Source organism: Doryrhamphus excisus, linkage group LG8 (genome assembly GCF_037039965.1).
Source record: "Doryrhamphus excisus strain RoL-2023G ecotype Guam linkage group LG8, RoL_Dexc_Guam_v1.1, whole genome shotgun sequence".
In the NCBI taxonomy this organism is placed as follows: Eukaryota; Metazoa; Chordata; class Actinopteri; order Syngnathiformes; family Syngnathidae; genus Doryrhamphus; species Doryrhamphus excisus.
The window spans coordinates 12,336,320-12,355,230 of record NC_136364.1 but is presented as its reverse complement, the minus strand read 5'-3'; the positions used below and the strand labels follow the sequence as shown (position 1 = coordinate 12,355,230).

General features: G+C 39.9%; 2 protein-coding genes across 2 annotated transcripts in view; both read right to left on the bottom strand.

Moving 5' to 3' along the window:
* LOC131134244 (protein Aster-B) overlaps positions 1-244 on the bottom strand; it is a 53,868-nt gene extending 53,624 nt beyond the window's left edge. Inside the window, exon 1 of the mRNA XM_078792847.1 lies at positions 224-244. The gene's annotated coding sequence lies outside the window, so the exon portion shown is untranslated. The remainder of the gene's footprint in view (positions 1-223) is intronic.
* On the bottom strand, positions 75-18,183 carry LOC144894454 (uncharacterized). The gene is made up of 5 exons (XM_078792992.1): positions 18,085-18,183; positions 9,567-10,477; positions 4,119-4,196; positions 224-250; positions 75-123 (listed from the first exon to the last, which is right to left on the bottom strand). Exons 2-5 carry the CDS (start codon positions 9,977-9,979, stop codon positions 75-77), a joined length of 567 nt encoding a protein of 188 aa, XP_078649118.1. The 5' UTR covers positions 9,980-10,477; positions 18,085-18,183.
* Positions 18,184-18,911: the final 728 nt, after the last annotated feature.

Below are 18,911 nucleotides of genomic sequence, written 5' to 3'. Positions count from 1 at the left end.
GTTCCAGCAAACAGCGCCAACAATGACATTCCACGGCTTGCAACTGTATTGAGTCCACACAGGCAAAAGCACATTCAGACACCTTGCTCGGACACAAAGCCGTGAATGTGTGTCAGGCCGGACCTGGGTCCAATGGGGGAGACAACAGTAAAGCCAGCCCCACTGTGCCCTGCTGTGTAAGCCCAACAACACTTTGTTTTTGTGGGTCACAATGCGCACTCACCTGATTTTGTCGGCTGCACTGTCAGACCTGCACACACAAAAACAGACATTTGGAGTTACTGTTGTACTGCAAGCAATTGAAGTAAAATAAAAAGTTCACTACTTGGCTGCAACCATCAGAGGTGCTGTTGGATTTGCTGAAAGAAGCACAACTTATTGTAAAGGTAGACAGCCGCAACTGCGGCATTATTCTGCTCAATACGACAGTGTCATGGAAACAGGAGTTCAAAAAAATCTCAGCTACCCGCTCTGCTATTGTGCCACGTCGAAATATGCACGGAAAACTCACTTCCGTTTACATGTTATCAATTCACTGGGTTCATTTTTAGTTTTTGCCCATAGACAGTGGTTAGCGCGCAGGTTAATTGTCCATAGGTATGAATGTGAGTGTGAATGGTTGTTTGTCTATATGTGCCCTGTGATTGACTGGCCCCGAGTCCAGGGTGTACCCTGCCTCTCTCCCGAAGACAGCTGGGATAGGCTCCAACACCCCCACAGGGCAAGGATAAGCAGTAAAAAGGGAATGAATGAATGCCCATTGACAATTGAGTTCCAATTTCGAGCTTAAAAATATGAAATTCAAACTCCCCCCCCCCCCAAAATACAGGCGGCTTCATCATATAAAATTTGCAAAATGTACAAATTACAAAGCAGTTTAGAATATTTAAATAGCCCAACACAATTAATGTCATAAATGTTGCAATTGTATCTTTTTACCCGGTTAACTGCAAAATCAAATAATATGGAGCGCGACTGTAGATAAGTATGTAGAGTATAGCAGTGGTGTCATTAGGCCTATTTTAGGAGGAATAAGCCCCCCTAAATAATTTTATATTTTTTATTGATTTTTTTTTTTTACAAAAATTTTATATAATAGGGCAAAAGCAGGCTAATAAGCAAGCCAATAATCAGGCTAATACTAGATTACTACTACTACTACTACTACTACTAATAGTAGTAGTAATGATCAGAAGAAGAATAATGATGATAGTAATATTAATAGGCTAATTAATAATATAATAATGATTATTATATCATTGATCACTGTCCACTGGTTTTGTAGTGTAGATTGTGTGTACTTGTGTAAATTTAATGGTGGCCTAAAACAATTGCGTATCTCTACTAAATCTGTCCAAAAGTGGGAAAGTTATATACCGGTTCTTGTTCCTTATTTGTTTTTTTTTATTTTTTTCAATGTCTACTACATTCATTCATATCCTGTGCATCTCCAGGGGGCTACGCCCCCCCCCCCCGTTCTCAGAACCTAGTGACGCCCGTGTATTATAGTAAACTAAATAAACCTGCAGTAAAGTAGGACCTGCTTCCACGATAATATTTTGCTGTTGTTGCATTAAAACAATTACCAGAGTATATATAAGCTACCACTCACCATGCTGCGTCATCTTCATGGATGAGTCATATTACATGTCTTTTACAAAGTCACATTGTGTTATTATGTAAGCCGTTATATGCAGTTCATACCAGAGGCGATGGACTCCACAGACAAACCTCAAGATGTACATTTTAGACAATGACAGCAGTGACAAAGCCGGAAGCAGCAGCAGCAGCAACAGAAACAGCAGCAGAATTAATTAGCCGACAGCCTGCTGCCGCTTCCAGAAAATACATCTCCACAAAAAACACTCAGCAAACTGACTGCAGCTACATAGCCGACGCAGTAAAAAGTCACGAGGCTGACGGTAGCGGAGGTGGCAGTTCCGACTCCGGAGCAGGTGGTGGTACAGACCCCCCTCCCTTCCCCTCTTCCCACCAAACAGCAGCTCTTTTACCTGCAGAGGAGACATGACATTCCGTGCCCTCTAAGGCGGCTACAGAACGCTGCTCGCCCTGCAAGCAGCTGCCCCCTCGCTAGCTCCCACCGACACGGCAAAGAGGACAGCAGCCAGTGTGACAGGTCCGACTTCATAGAAGTGGAGATGGCGTGGAGGAGGGGAGCATCATGAGAGGAGTATGGAACTAGCGGAGGTGTGCTGAACAGTGCTCTGAAGCAAGCTCTTTAACAGCAAGCTAAATACTTAGTATTCCGGAAATCCAACAACTATTAACAAACCCAAAAACCTTTTCTGCGGGGTGTCTCAAGGCAGTATGCTAGGACCACAGTGACTTTCCCTCCATGCAGAGACAACACCCTAAAACTAAAAAGTCTCTTTTGCTAAAAACGCAGCATTTACGGTTAAACCAACATGGCTGATGAGGGCAGGAGGGTGACGAGAGAAAATAAATTACACATTTTTATCCCAACGGACCCTACAATTGAATAGGTTTTAGCTATGCAAATATGCAAACATTTATGAAGTTTCATGGTAGTCAGTCGTACTGATTTTGTGTAATGATACCAAATAACTGATGAAAACAATGACTTTGATTTGGATATTCTGTGAATGGTATTGTATATTGCATGTCTGTTGGACAAGATACAGTATATCCTACTTATATTAGACTGGATAACTTCTGCAGGGTATGTGATTTTAAAATCGGATTTTTCGATATGAAAAATTTTGTATAGTCAAAAGGCATATCGAGTTCCAACATGGTGCACAATGAGTTGAAAAATGCAGTGTAGCCCAGCCTTAGGCTATAGTGATAATGCCAAGGAGAAGTCACAGCTTGAAAACCTTCCTTCGTGAAAGTCTCATGCTTGCAGATACTTCACCTTCCTGGTGAAATATGTAAACCATTACACCAATCTCAAGCTGTCAGTCGATCATCAAGGTCGTTTATGTAAATATGCGCTTTGGTGGCTCTGGCGATGAGATCAGTGAGTGAGCATGGCCGTGTCCATGGGACTGTACCAAAACTCAGTACTCAGCGCCAATTTTGGTTACATTTAAAAAAAATACATATACGTATAAACTACTGCTCAAAAGTTTGGGATCACTTGCAAATTTCTGTTTTCCAACACATTTTCATGCATTTCACAATTTTTTTTTATCCATTACACAAACAATAAAAATTAATCAGATGATTTTCAAAGAACAGTTTTTGCATAGAGGCCTACTATCAACAACTGTCAGTCATCTGCATAAATCAGTACCAGATGTGAAAAGTACCAGATGGAGGGGTAGGATTTAATTAGCTTTGCTTCTTTCTACTCCTTTTGGACATGTGGAACTGTGAACTGATTATGGGATGCACTCAATTGTAATCTGATGCATGTTCAAATGAAATGAAACCATTACCATTACCAATCTCCTGGTATGGCTGCTAATCCATAGTCCATAATCCTAGTTCATTTTATGAGGCTAATAGATGATTAGAAAAGCCATCTAAAAATCTAAACAAACGAAAATCTCTTACCATGCTGTTAACTACTCCCTTCAGAGAGCAGCACAAACTGGGTCTAACAAGGACAGAAAAACCATGCACAACCGTGCAAGAGAGTGTGTAGTTTAAGACTAAGATGCCTCACAGCTGCACTAAATAGTAGCCATCAAACACCAGTGTCAGTATCAACAGTGAAGCGGCGACTTCAGGATGCTGGACTTCATAGCAGGACTGCCAAGAAAAAGCCATATCTCAGACTGGTTGAAAAAATTTCCAAGTGATCCCCAACTTTTGAGCAGTAGTGTATATATAAAAATATTTGTTATTAATACTGAAACAGAGGTACATAAAACCAAACACTCCTAATCAGCACAAGTGACTTTTGTTAATTGTTCGTCGATTTAAGTAGGATCCGCACATACAAACACTGGTTATTCACACACACTTTTTTTTTAATAAAGCATTGGTTCTCAAATTCTTTAAAAGAATCACCACCTCAAGTATTTTTTTTGGCAAGTACTTCACACACACACACACACACACACACACACACACACACACACACACACACACACACACACACACACACACACACACACACACACGCTCACCTCTCCTCTCGGATTAACGGAGTCAAGAAGCGTGTGGTGTCATCTTCATGGCTGCTCTGCTGGCTGCTCTGCTGGCTGCTGTAGTCACAAGAGAAAAGTCAACTTGTTTAACAATTACATATTTGCATCTGCACACAGGGGAAAAAAACAGGTGAGAAATTAAAATAGCCATAGAGTACAGCATGTAGGACACCAGTGTTGTTTTTATTAATGTGGGGACATTTTTGCATTGCAACACATTTGTTCCAGTTATCTATCATGCTGTTCTAAATGTGTTGTAGTTTTGGCTGAATCAGCTCAACATAAGCCCAGAAAGGACTTGCACTGACTCATCTGAGGGAGAAAAATGCATCTCAAAAAAGGCTGTCTTTACAAAACTGAAGGATTAACAAATGTAAACAAATGCACAAACCAAAAGCTATAATGCTTTTGGAGGTAGGATGATTCATTAAAATACTAGATTTTCATCATTTTCCACTACACCGTGATTTGGCAAGGCGTTTGTTTGCAGGGATTTACACAAGCTGACATGCACATATCCCATACTGACACTAGAGGGGGCTAAATGACGTCTATATGAACTATACAGTGAAGTATACTGTACTCCCTCAGTCTGCTGAAAATGCAAAAAAAAAAAAAATCAAATGAACTTTTAGAGGAGTCAGATAAGAGCTAAAAAGGTATGACAATGAAGTCCTGGGAAGTCATTGATTATACTGATAGGAAATAAGAAGATAAGGAACACATTTTTTACACATAAGAGACAAAAGAAGTTTTTCCTACCATCCAAGGGAAGGCTTTTGAATCATAATTAAGTAAAGATGAAATGTAATGCGCAGCTTTAAGGTTGCTTCATGTACCAAATGAGTTCACATCGCTGTACCTTCAAGAATTGAAGGATTTTTAATTTGCTAATGCATTATAATTAGCTGTTTCATGTTTGTCTAGATTAAATTAAATATTAAAAGTGATGATTTAATGTATTAAAAATGCCTTTACTATTGATTAAATGATTCTATTTTATAATTATTAATTCTTCGCATGAAAGCAAGAACAAAAGTTGTACCTTCAAGAATTGAAGGATTTTTAATTTGCTAATGCATTATAATTAGCTGTTTCATGTTTGTCTAGATTAAATTAAATATAAAAAGTGATCATTTAATGTATTAAAAATGCCTTTACTATTGATTAAATGATTCTATTTTATAATTATTAATTCTTCGCATGAAAGCAAGAACAAAAGTTAGCACGGCATTTCACCGCTTTCACTGAATGTGTACAATAAATGCAATGGTGCTTTAAGAAGGCAGCTGGGGATGTCGTCTACATAAAACGACACAAACATCCCCAAAGCAGATCAACTAAGCTGAGATATTGCTGGTTTAATTTCAGCTGAATCAATTTGAAGATAAAATGGAGCGCAATACATGGCTGCAAACAGCAGATAGCACTGATGATTCCGTTTGTTTACCGTCTGAAGAAGCACAGCATGCTACAAGCAACACCCCCAGTTGGACAACTGTTCAGCGCAATAGGCATTGAAATAGCCGTTCCAATTTATGGTCAAAACCAGGGAAATTTGGTCAAAAAAAATACACATCAACCAAGAGATTAAACCAGCGAATCACCTGTTCGCTCTCGATGATGTCTGAGATCTCAAAAGTCTGCACAGCTTCCCGGGATCCAAATTTGTGGACCCTTGTGCTGTTCTCTCTTGGTTTTGAAGCCTTGCCTGTTAAAGCGAGTTGACTTTCACTTAATATGAAACTGTGGCTGACTCATGCTTGTAAGTCATTGGCTATCCCGTTCTGCAGCAGTGGTTCGATTACCAAGCCTTTTTTGCTTGAAGTGATGCTATTAGGTCGTTAAAATGAGCGTCTTCATGATGGAGCAAAGTAGCAGAGCCAAACGAGGGATTGTAGAAAATTCAGTCATTAAAAAAAATGTGAGAAAAATTGGAAAGTCATGTGTCATTTCCTCAAAATTGACCAATCATTCCATGACCACAGATAAGTGGTTTTACATTTGTTTTAATGCTACACCCTACAAGCAAACAAAAATCGCCATTGAGAAAGCAGGGAAGATTGAATCAAAAAAGTCTTGTTATTTAGTGTTTCGTGACTATAAAACTACACTGTGGACGAGTTACATAACCAATCAATACTTAGACTTGTACGCATTTCTAATCATGGGATCCCAAAGCAGTAAGATGATTGACATCTTTAATTATAATGTCACTTATGCTTGCTGTAAGAGAACGTCCACGTCAGCATTCTTTTCACAAGAACACCTGAGGAAGTATTCCATTAACTACAAATACTCCCCTGTGTTTGTATATTAACTGGGCACTTGAAAAACCAGTCTGAGTATGTAATGGTCCTTTTGGAGAGGACATTATCATCAGGATATGATCATGATGTCCAAAGATAACCAATACCAATTGTTAACTTAAGGAAAGTATCCTACATCGTACGAGAGACCATGATGGTACAAAAAAAAAAAAAAAAAAACAGCCCACAATGGAAGGAGCAAACTGGATAGAAAATAGTTGCAGTACAATGTGTTCCTAAAACCGTACAGGGCAAAACCATTAATATCTGGATTATTCATGTCACTCCTACACCGCCGGGTACACGCGGAATATAAAGTCTTAATACCGCAGCGGTCTCAACGTAAGGAGGAAGCAGGTCCACACCGATGATGGCGAGATCTCACACAGAAATGATGAACCAGTGGAGAAGTAGTCTTGTAGACAGTGATAGTACGAGGAATTAATGTGTTCTTATTAGGAATGGAAAACATTTGATCAGCATACGCCTTTCAAAGCTGATCACAAAAACCGCAAACATGGCAGGGATGTCATGTGCTGTGTCATGTAGGGTTTGAGTGGAAATCTGTGTGGTAAATAAAGTAGTGTATCATTTAAATGTTGCCAGTCGTAAATAAAACAAAAACAGTCGACAGCTCCAATGATGATGAAATTTGGACATCGCAGCAAACAGGACACTGAGGTTATTCTATTTTAAGTTAAGCAGGACAGACTTCGATTTAACTCAGAAGATTAACCAGAAGATTTTCAAAAGACATCCCTCTCGGTACCGGCCATTTTTTATGACTGACTGGTATTTCAAGGCACATGGAATATTGTGTTCTAGGGCTATATAAATTTTTATTTATTTATTTTGATTTATTTTATGTATTTTTATTTATTATTATAATTTGTTTATTTTAATTTTTTTTTTTTAATTTTAAGGGCTGCACGGCGGTCGAGAGGTTAGTCGGGTTCAATCCCACCCTCAGCCATCTCTGTGTGGAGTTTGCATGTTCTCCCCGCGCATGTGTGGGTTTTCTCCGGGTACTCCGGTTTCCTCCCACATTCCAAAAACATGCTAGGTTAATTGGCCACTCCAAATTGTCCGTAGGTATGAATGTGAGTGTGAATGGTTGTTTGTCTATATGTGCCCTGTGATTGGCTGGCCACCAGTCCAGGGTGTACCCCGCCTCTCGCCCGAAGACAGCTGGGATAGGCTCCATCACCCCCGCGACTCTCGTGAGGATAAGCTGTCAAACATTAAGTGTGTATTTACAACTGTGTTAATCATATAATGTGGATATTTCCAAACATAGATGAAAAGGTGAAACTATACATAGACATAGGACGGTCAACAGGAGGAAGGGAGGGTTGTGGAGTATGACAAGATTTGTCACAGATTTGTCGCAGGAGAAGTGGAATGTATACCAACAGGAGACAGGTCGAATGTGTAAAAAAAAAAAAGAAGAAAAAAAAAGTGGTAATAAGATAATAGTACAGAGTCACATAATTGTGCTATATTGGTGAGAGAAAAGAGAAAAGAAAAATAACACATGTATAGATATAATAGGAAAGGGTAAATTAAGTTGTGTTAAGTTCAATAAAAAAGGCTAAATAAAGAATGCTAATTAACAAATTGATCATAAAATAAATACAAAAATTGTGTTTGTTTGCTGATCGGTTGACTGAAATTTTTTTTTCAGCTCCTGGAGAGCCCGAGCAATAGAACATAAGTATGTTTCAGCAAAATATCAATTCTCAACAAAAAAAAGATACGTAAATTTCAAGCTTAACTTTTACTTTGACACAAATTCACCATCTATATTTAGCCCTGGCCACACGGTGGACGAGTGGTTACCATGTTGGCCACACAGTCAAGAGATGGAGACTATCTGGGTTCAAATCGCTGTTTGTACTCTGTGTAGAGTTAGCATGTTCTCCCCATTAGTGTATTATTTCATTCTGTTTATTTTGTTATCTTGAGCAAAAAAAAATAATCCATCAACAACTTGTATTACTCCAAAACATGCATAATATTAAATTAAAGTTTGTTTCAAATAGAACAAAAATCATTTCACACAAGTAACGGCAAAAAAAAGAGGCAATAAGAAGTACAGTTTATATGTCAAGGCTGAGAACAAGCCTGGAGAAATAATGTAGTTGACTGATTTAGTTACTTACTGTGGTATGGCTCTCTAACAGAGATTCAAATGCGCTTACCTCATTTTCAGAGCATTTTTTCCGAGTTGTTGACTGGAAACTACGTACACAGCAAGAGCTCTGCTGACAGTACCAGAATTTTTAACTACTACGGTGCTTTCCTGACTACACTTCATGAATAGAAGATCAGAACAGTTTGCCGACATCTTCAACTTTAACTCGGACAGGCGAGAACTACAGACTCTTTGAAATAAACTAGTTGACAAGTGTTGACAGCCGGCTACCCCTCTGAAGTTCAAAGTGGTTACCTAGCAACAATGCAAAACATATCGCTAAATCAAAAATAGAGCATTATGCAATGTTGTCGAGAAGGTAAAAACCCTACGGAAGAAAATGATATCAAGGTTCTACAGGATGATATCAAGGCAATATTGGAAGATAATGCTGACATGCACGCTGCTTTCAAGGTGGTTAAAAACCTTATGGAAGAAAATAGAGCATTAAGCAGTCACATCAAGGTTCTACAGGATGATATCAAGACGCTATTGGAAGATAATTATGTCACCAAAAAAACACTTTTTTCTGCCATTACAATTATATTTTTAGGTGTAGAAAACTATTTAACATGAACATGGAAATTCCAAACGACCCTATTTTGGGGGATATTTAATGAAAAGAAAAATGTGATGTTAGGCAATCTAATAAATCCACTTCCAGGTAACACGACTCGTGTATCCAACCGCACTGCATGACATTCCCAATCATTTCAAACCAAACAAAACCTTGTCAACTTGAATGTATGTAAAGTATGTTGCTAATCATCCAAAATATCTCAGCACATTCTGCAAAAGTTAGCGGGACACAATAAAAAAAAAAAAAACATTAGTCAATTAGAAGATGCTCTGAAGCAGCGTGGATTAATTGTTGGAGCGGTAGTGGGACGAGGAAAGCTACTAGTAGGGAAAGCCAATACCAACCTGCTCTCACTGCCTTGCTCCTTCTTCTCTCGGACTTTTAGCCACTTCTTCAACAGGAAGCGCTTGCGTCGCGGTGAGGCACTGGGTGTCGAGCAGCTGGACCACGACGACAGCGCATCTTCGTCACTGGATGGCGTGATCTCGATGGAAGGCAGCTGGAGGTATTCTTTGGAGCCGGAGCACGACCGAGCCTTGACATGACTTTGAGCCTTTAGCCGGTCCCTCTCCTGCTCCCTCTCGCTGGGCACATTCCTCATGCGGCGCATCTTGAAGCGCCTGCGACGGAGCGTCGGGGTGGAGGAGCTGGACCTCATGGAGCAATCCGACACAGTGTTGTTACCGCCGTCAGAGTATGCCGGGGAATCGCTAGGGACGCTCACTTGGAGCGACGGAGGCCTCAGGGTGTCAGTCATGGCCACCTCTTGATTGGATCCAGGAAAGGCAGATTCTCCTTAGAGGACGCCGGCACCGCTTGGATCCTATCCTTTGTCTTGTAGAACACTCAAGAGTCCTGATAGCGGTTATCTTGGGTCTGACTACTTTGTCGATTGATATGCATCAGTTCAGTGACTGGCTGGCTTCCTGAGGAGCAATCTCACAGTACAAAACTCAAACCTCTCGGAAAAGCCTGGATTAGATAAAGGGGCTTGTTGTGAGCAGCAGATGAAACATGTATAAGGCTTGTCAGTGTGTAACCCAACCCCTTCGCCTGGTCCTCTCCAGGGACCCGCAGGCCGGGTTACATGCACTCGCTGGTGTAAGGTCCTTGTAGCCAATGCTGTCGCCTTAGATTCTTGCACTAACACTAGCGAAGAAGGCACCTTTAATAAACATGCTGATGTTTACAGGCTGGGATATGGCTTGATCCAGGGCTCCATCAGTGTTGTGGTCCACGCCGTCATTGTCTCAGCCTACGGGTTAGAATGAGGTGATAGGACTGCAGGGTTCAGGCAAGACTGAGGGTGATGATGGCCAGGTTAATCAACCATTAACACACAGACACACACACAATCACACTCGGCATGCATATCATAAAAGCCATTATGAAAAAACAGACATGACTTGGGAATGATGATCCTGAACAAACCCTTCATCGTACACCACCATGCACCAGCCAAAACCTCGCTGCTAGCTTACTTTAACAACGACATTGATTCTGTTCTGAAAATGTTCAAGTGCAAGCATTACAAGAAACGTTTGATATGGCTTTAGCTACCATCATATTATTATTATTATTCCCTAAAGCTGCATATGATGGGTCAAAGGGTGAAGTGTTGTACGTGTCAATACTTTGACTGTGTATTTGCTTGTATAATGTTTTGTTGTTTCACTGCAGATAGTTGGAAATGTACAAATAATACACACAGTCAGATTCGAACTTGGTAAACTGGAATGGTAATTGAAATTCATGTTTCTACGTTTTTTTTTTTTTATTGCATTGTGTTCCATGCTGGAACAGATTTCATCAGAAAAAACTCAAGATGTCATTTTGTCTAATCCCAAATAAAAAAAAATAATGCTCTCCCCCATCATATATCCACCAAAATGTCATTTTCAAATGGGGCTAAAGGAAGCAATGGCTAACATGCAAACCATCCTTTAAAGATGTCGCAGGCAAAGCGCCACGGCACACTCCCCGTGACCCGGAGGCAGGAGTGTGGGAGCGGGAAAACATCATGAATTAATCATGGTCAGACAACGTTTCTCATTATGGCCTCACACGTTCTGGCAGCTTCAGGTCTGTCTGGATATTGTTGGGCTCAAGTCAGGTGAGCTGTGGGGGGAATTTAATGTCACACTCCATTGTGCCGAGTTTGAAATTTCGCAGCAAGATAAATACAATAAAATAATGACTATAATAGTAATAGTTTTATGGCAATGTAGGCCATGTTGTGTGCAACGTGATCACTCCTTAACAATAATAATGTGGTAAATCCGTTATTTAAATTCATTTGTTCCAAAAGCTCTGAAAAAAAAGTGACCTATGAATGTTTGGGCTTTATGTTTGATGACCGCAGGAACAATAGGCTTTTATTGCAGGCTTGACTCATCTCACAACAACCACAATAATCCCTGAAACTCAACTCTGAATCCCTGATGTCACTTCCCCTCCACGAAGGGACACATTTATAGCAACACACACAAGCACGAGTCTCAGACAGCTTATCTTCTCTTACATATGTCTACCATATTGGGTAATACCAGTGTAAAAGTGACTATAGGGCTGTTATTTCATGTTTAGAGGGCTCTAATAATGTTAAAAACTGTTTTAGAAGGCCGTAAATAGGTTTTCTATGCTCTTACAAAAATATTCCATGCGACATCGCTTTCAAAGTGATTACCAAGTGGAAGTGATTATATAAAGCCAAGCATACATTAATGGAGGGAAGAATGGACCTACCACAGAGACGCTTTCCTGTTACAGCTGAGACCGAGGTAGCAGTTTTTTTCCCCATCACCATGACATTGACGTTCAAAGCACTGAATACATCATTACTGACCACCACGTCGGCCTTAATTGTTCTGTGCCTCTCTATTTTTAGCAGAGAGCCCCCGTCAGAGATTACAGAGGCATGCAATTACTGATAGAACTCCTGGAACCAGTAACGTCACCCTTAGCGCCACCGAGCATCTCGACAAAGCGCCTCACTAAGTTATTTACTGACATTTTCATATATGACATAGTGAGAAGTAATTACAAATCTGGAAAGGACTCATGAGTGACGATGAGGTATGGTCGCTTGGTACATTGAGACCTTAGCCGCTCTACCCCAAAGAACAAAAGCAGTTTCCACCTATACGTATCTGCACCTTTATGGCTGGATTCAACTCCACATGTCTACAACGATTACATTCAGGAGTACAACTAAAATACTAACCAAAATACAACATCTTATTGTACTCTTTCGGCTATCCTAAGGTAACTACAAGTAAAAGGATAAAGGACTACTCTAGCTTTTCCATCTCATCTCCCAGGAAATCCAATATTCCAGGAAATCCCATATTCCTCCCATGTACGGAATCAATTGAAGATGCCATGAAATAAATAGAGTGGTTAGTACGCAGGCCTCACAGCTAGGAGACCTATGTTCAATTCCACCCTCAGCTATCTCTGTGTGGAGTTTGCATATTCTCCCTGTGCATGCGTGGGTTTTCTCCAGGTACTCCGGTTTCCTCCCACATTCCAAAAACATGCTAGGTTAATTGGCGACTCCAAATTGTCCATAGGTATGAATGTGAGTGTGAATGGTTGTTTGTCTATATGTGCCCTGTGATTGGCTGGCCACCAGTCCAGTGTATATGCCGCCTCTCGCCCAAAGTCAGCTGGGATAGGCTCCAGCACCCCCCACGACCCTAGTGAGGATAAGCGGTAGAAAATGAATGAATGAATGAATAAGGTATGATGATCTTTTATGGGACACCATGTGTACTGTCACGCCTGTAGCCAAAACCCATTTCAAAAAATGATTTATTTAAATTGGAGGAATACACTGTTCCTCTTCAGGGTAAGAGAACACAGTGACATGAGGTTCATTGCTAGAATTACCTGAGCAGGGCTTGTTGACCTACACTACACGGACAAAAAGTTCTGTCACACTTGGTCATCACACCTCCAATGTTAACTGGTAAACTTGTATTCCTTTCTTTGACTCTTGAGTGCTCTGTTTGGAAGCCTACCATAATTGAGCATCAACATTAACATTGAAGGTCTCTTATTATGCAAAATGGACTGGAATTATTATTTTTTTTAAATGAATGTGTCACTAGAGTCTGTTTATGAGAAGCCAACCGTGAGAAAAATCTGTCTTCTCCCTCTTGTTTGCTCCACTTTGGAGGGAAGAGGCGCCCAAACCGTCGTATCCGGCAAAGTCCGATGCCTTTGCAATGATACTTGGTCATGTTGAAGAGTCAGAAGCGCAAGCAGTAAGTAACAATTTATCGGTGCCCTCACTGTGTTTATTTTGTGCAAGTGAAAGATTGTCTGTGTTGTATGCATGCAAATTACCACCTGGAGTTGCTAACAGCCGTTTTCACCACAATCCGTGGAGCTACCCGAGTTTTTTTAAAACACAGGTAGTCCCACAAAAGACAGATAATGACCACATTTCCACTACTGATGTTGTGTCAAGTTGGTCTGCACGTACTAAATGTGGACCTACGTTACCACTCTTTGACTTTACACAGGGTAAGTCAGAGGTCTCCAGCATGTAGCTCATCAGATACCAGTAGCTCCTAACCACTTTTCAAGCAGCTCTCCAAAGGATTTATTCATTTATCATCAGCTTCTATACCAACAAAATTAAATCGGGTTTCGGCAGTTGTCTGGAGGTCCTCAGGAGCACTTGGGAATTTGGGTAGTTTTGGAAATCCAAGGAAATGCAGCTGGAATAGGTGCAGATTCTGGTAGATCTACAAAGCTATCTGTGCGGGTTATCAGGTGTAGCTGCTCTATAGGCGTCCACAACTCATAGGTCCCCTTTAGCAAAATGATCTAGACCAGGGGTGGGCAAACTACGGCCCTGGGGGCCACATCTGGTTTGCCAAGTGTTTGAATGTTCTTTTCAAAGTATTTCATTTAAACTCAAGATGCAACCTGGCATCATGCTTGAGTCAACCTGATAGTTTAAGTAGCTGTTTTATCAATTTCGTTATTTGTTGTCTGTTGTTTACAAAGTGCTCCTGAAAAAAAGGGACACAAGCACATAATAATAATAATAATTATTATTATATATTAAAATAATAATAAAAATTTATAAAAAATGATCTCAAAGTGCACATACAGCAGATTGCATGACACTTCTACAGATACAATAATTCCAGGTGGACTGTTATGTGTAAAAATATATATATTTTTTTACATAAACAATGCAGCTCGCAAGTCAAAAAGTTTTCCCACCCCATATCTAGACACTGCAGAAAAAAAACTTTGTGGGTTAACAGGAAACAGACACCCAATAACTAATGAATTGACAGTATACCTTCACACATACATTGCATTACAGGACCTTACAATGCAGTTCTTAATGATGTGATGGTGGGAGTTTGGAAAAGCCCAGCAGCTATGTTGACATTCAAGTGGCGACTCTTGCTTCCTGATCTCATTGACCAACTTTCTTGCTGTTTACAAATTCATACTTGCCTCGAACTCCCATCTAACAAATGATCACATTGTGCTGCATGAGACATCTTTTTCACGCTGTACTAATTTGTGGGTCCACCCGACAGGAAACATGATTTTGTGGAAAACGGCTGCATTACTTATTTACAAAGGCAACATTATTTTGGAAAAACGTGCGTCACAAACACGTTAAAGAATGTGTCACATGGTAGTATTTAGAAATAGCCAGAAGACAGTTTTATCACAGATAGTGGGATTGACTTATTATGACCGCCAAGGTGGCTGCCGCTGTATAGCTTTTAGGGTATTCTATACGTTGTGTTTTTCAACATCATGTTAACATTTGCTTTCTTCTCTTTGGAGCAACAGAAACCCACTCCATACACATCAAAAATGCCTGCATTCATCTCTTATTTACAGGCTTCTAAGAATAGCTTTGTTACACTATAGAAACAGGCTCACAGCACTATGGTGACGTCTAAAACTGTGTGTTGTAACATGAGGTAATACGACACATTTGAACTGAATTTATACTATAACTGGAATTACGTACATCGTGGCTCAAACGTCACACTCCCCCACTCTATTGGCCGATTATTAGTCAAAACATATGCATGGTGTTACGTGTCCCAAATTGTCTCTGTTGCCCCTGAGAATCCCACTTAGCGGAAATTCACACTAGCACACACCATGTATTTATTTGTGTAAAATATCACTAATGCATATTTACTAATATTGTGCTGTCTGTGGTAGTATTTGTCTGATAAATACACCACATGATGGTGCTGTTTTTAACCCCATAACGTCCAAAAGGTGTATTGACTTGAAAGTTCTCACACAGCCCAATGCACTCTACAAGATTATAACTTTAGTTAGTTTCACCAAAGCAATTTAGGGGCTTGACAATCAAATATGTGTAAAATTTGAGTAAGATTGGTTGTAAAAGATGGCCGCTATCAGGCAAAACATGTTTGCAGGGGCACAAGTGTAACTTAGTAACTAATTGCTCATAAGTAATTGACCATTTCTCTAGTGTTTATAAACTTGGCAGTACCTAACACACAACGCCCTTAAACACATTTACTGTTATGCTAAATCAGCTTCGTGTTATTCAATGTTGTGTTCTGTGTTTGAAAGTCCAAAAAGCATTCGAAATGTGGTTACACATATCAAGTGAGCATAATGGGACATCACATGAGACCCTAGGGCCTTTACATTCTACAGACTGTGGCCCTTTAGGTTATGTAGTAGTAGCTCGGCATAGACCTTATTATAGGAAAGGAACGGAACCACCCGTTGTGCTCTGGCGTAAATAAAAAGACTTAAATTAAAAATGCAGCTGCAGTGAACACTCAAAAAAACCCAATGAAATCAAGCCAAAATGTAAAATATAAATTACTCCATTCACTGCTCTCTTTTACGCCTTCCATTTCCTCTTGGGTAAAAAGGAGCTTTCCCAGGCTTGACAGTCTGAGAAGAGAGACCGGAGGGGGGCTGTTGAGAAGTGTGCGATGCATTCAAAGTGGTCTTACTCGGACAGAGAGGCAAGCCCCAAGAATCTGAAAAACCCAGCGGCTACAAGAGCAGCGCTAAGTGTGCTAACAAGCCACTATCAAGTTGACTTTTCACAGAAACTAAATCTCCCGAAGTGTCCGTGCTGCGGCTGTGGCATGGTGTGAAGGCACCGTGACAAATAATAGTGTCACTGTCACTAAAACCCCATTGGAGCCATGAAGCATATGAAACCTTATTATGGAAGTCAGCACAGGACCAAAATGTTTCATTTTCTATTACTAACTTGTTTTGGAGGAGCGACTACTTATCAATATTAATCTGTATAGAAAACTAAAAAAATATAGTGATCTGTTCTACCAAGTGAGCAAAAAATATGCTGCTGGGGGGGGGGGGTGCATACTAAAACTCAAAAGATGCAGGGGTCACGTTGATATGTTACATTTTGAAAAAAATCAAAAGGAAAATGTTTTATTTATATTTAAAGACAAAGCTTCGTGTTATGATTCGTCAGAGGTGCAACAATTAATATTTTTTTTATTTAAATCCATAAATATCCTGTGAATTGTGAGCCATAACAAGATATTCACACATATCAGCTTTGACTTCGGTAAAAAGATCTGATATGTTGCGGACTCAACCACAATTGTTGTTTGCTTCATATTCATTTGGTCCATCTTTGCCCCAGCCGATTACTCCATTAATTGATTAATCGACAATGATCAAAAACGATCACCATTGTATTTTCGTGTACATTTATTGTTTTACTGAATTTTTTATTTTTGATTATTTAACATTATTTTAACAGAATATTCAAGCGGCAAACTGGTGTCTGTCAGTTCAAATCTTTTTTTCAAATTACTGATTAATCTGATTGATTGAAAAAAAATAATCGCAACTTGCAGCCCTATTATTTATTGGTATCAACAGTTGCTGTGTTTTTCCTGTTTTTTGGGGGGGTTTAATTTTATTTCTACAATGTGCCGCGGTGCAATAAAACTAGCTGGGGGCCACATTTTGGACACCCCTGGTCAAGTAATAGAACATTCTATTTCAACAACTACGTTGCCAAAATAAATTAAAAAAATGTTGCAAAAACAGAACAGGCTTTGTGTTTATACACAAACTATTTTATTTTGTTTTTGGCTCTAATTAAACTTTAGAAAGTTTTTTTTATAGCTAGCCTGCTAGCAAGCGAGCTAACATGACTAAATGCTTTGAGTCTGCTTAATCTACTCCTTTATTTTCAATAAAACAGAACACAAATGTAACTACTTGTCCCCAATGTTGTTCCTTTTCAGCCAACTTGGTTTGTAGCAAGAAAAAGAGTTTGCGAGCTAGTTAGCGTGACTGAATTTAAATATTTATGAAGCTGAACCTCGATGTACAAAAAACATGGAAGGCTATTTTCTATTAGAGCCACTCATTTTCTGGCTCGACAAGCTTGACTTTGGTTCTTTAAAAGTATTACTGTATAAAACAAAGTGGCTAAGTGGACAAGCTTTTGGGGCAAATGGGACAAAATGCGTCAACTCAACCAAAGCTTTTACTGCAAAGTTCCTTTATCAGACCTTTACCGAGCCGAATGCAATGCTAAAAGATGGAACTACATTAGGCACATGAATTGGGCTGTCACCCACTGAAAAAAATAAAACAAATCCATGCAAATGCACCACACTTATGTGAGATTCTGCACATTCAATGATGCAATACCCATAAATAGTGCTCAGATTCACATATTCCATGTTGGTTGCATAAGTCGGATTCTGAAAAACAGTGAAAAGCAGCCAGAAGTGCATCTGCTGCTACAAACTGCTACACTTAAGTTACTAAGTGCAGCAGCTCATTTCTTAACGCAGCAGTAAAACCATTAAAAAGCAGTTTTACCTTTAAAGTGCGTCAATTCACACACAGCCGGATGAAGTGTTATCCCTTCACAACCGGTGTTTGTTCATGATGACAAGTACAACTAGCTAGGAATTTTCCTCACGCGGTAACAAAGTTAAATCAGCTCATTTTGTGGGTGGGGTCTGGCATGCAGGAAAGGCAGAGGACTGGCCTATCAGGGGTCCTGCCAAAAGACCACAATGCCCAGATTGCCAACCCTCTTCCTTCATTTTAACCTCATAGTGGCTCCGCAGTCATAGCAAAGCAGTTATCTGCGTGAATGTTCAATGTTTAACATCTTAGATCTGATTACATTGCACAAGTGGTTGCAATTTTGCGGGCCCTTTATTTTAAAAGCGAGTGTCGGAGCGAATGCTTTGGGTTTATGCAAATTGGTTGTATGAAAATGCTCTGCTGGGACATGTAAATCACATCATTTCAAGCAAATTCAACCACACTATCATCACTTCAGTGTGTATTGGAGAATGAAACTCCATCAACAGTAGCCTAGCATCCAAAAAATGGAAGACAAACACCATCCAATTGTGTTGCTACTTGACATTTTGTATGTTTGTGTCAATGCAAGGATTAAGACAAAAGACAGAAATATAATACCTCATGTAGTGGCTTAAGTTCAAAACGACATGGCATCTGTAAAGCTGATGTTGACTGTGAAGCTCCAAGAATCAAATGAGGCAGCTTGTTCACACCCTAACACTGTACTCGTTTGGCACAAAGAGTTAAAGGTCACGAACAGACAATGTGGGTGATGCGCCATGGTGTTATCAAAGTGACTGCACACCCACTGCTTGCCGTGGCTGAAACCA

Excerpts from the sequence above, each read along its gene's own strand:
- LOC144894454 (XM_078792992.1), bottom strand. The coding sequence starts at position 9,979 with ATGACTGACACCCTGAGGCCTCCGTCGCTCCAAGTGAGCGTCCCTAGC. Across the intron at positions 4,197-9,566 it reads GAGCAAGGCAGTGAGAGCAG|CAGCCAGCAGAGCAGCCAGC; the intron begins GTTGGTATTGGC and ends TTGTGACTACAG. Across the intron at positions 251-4,118 it reads CCGTTAATCCGAGAGGAGAG|GTCTGACAGTGCAGCCGACA; the intron begins GTGAGCGTGTGT and ends TTGTGTGTGCAG.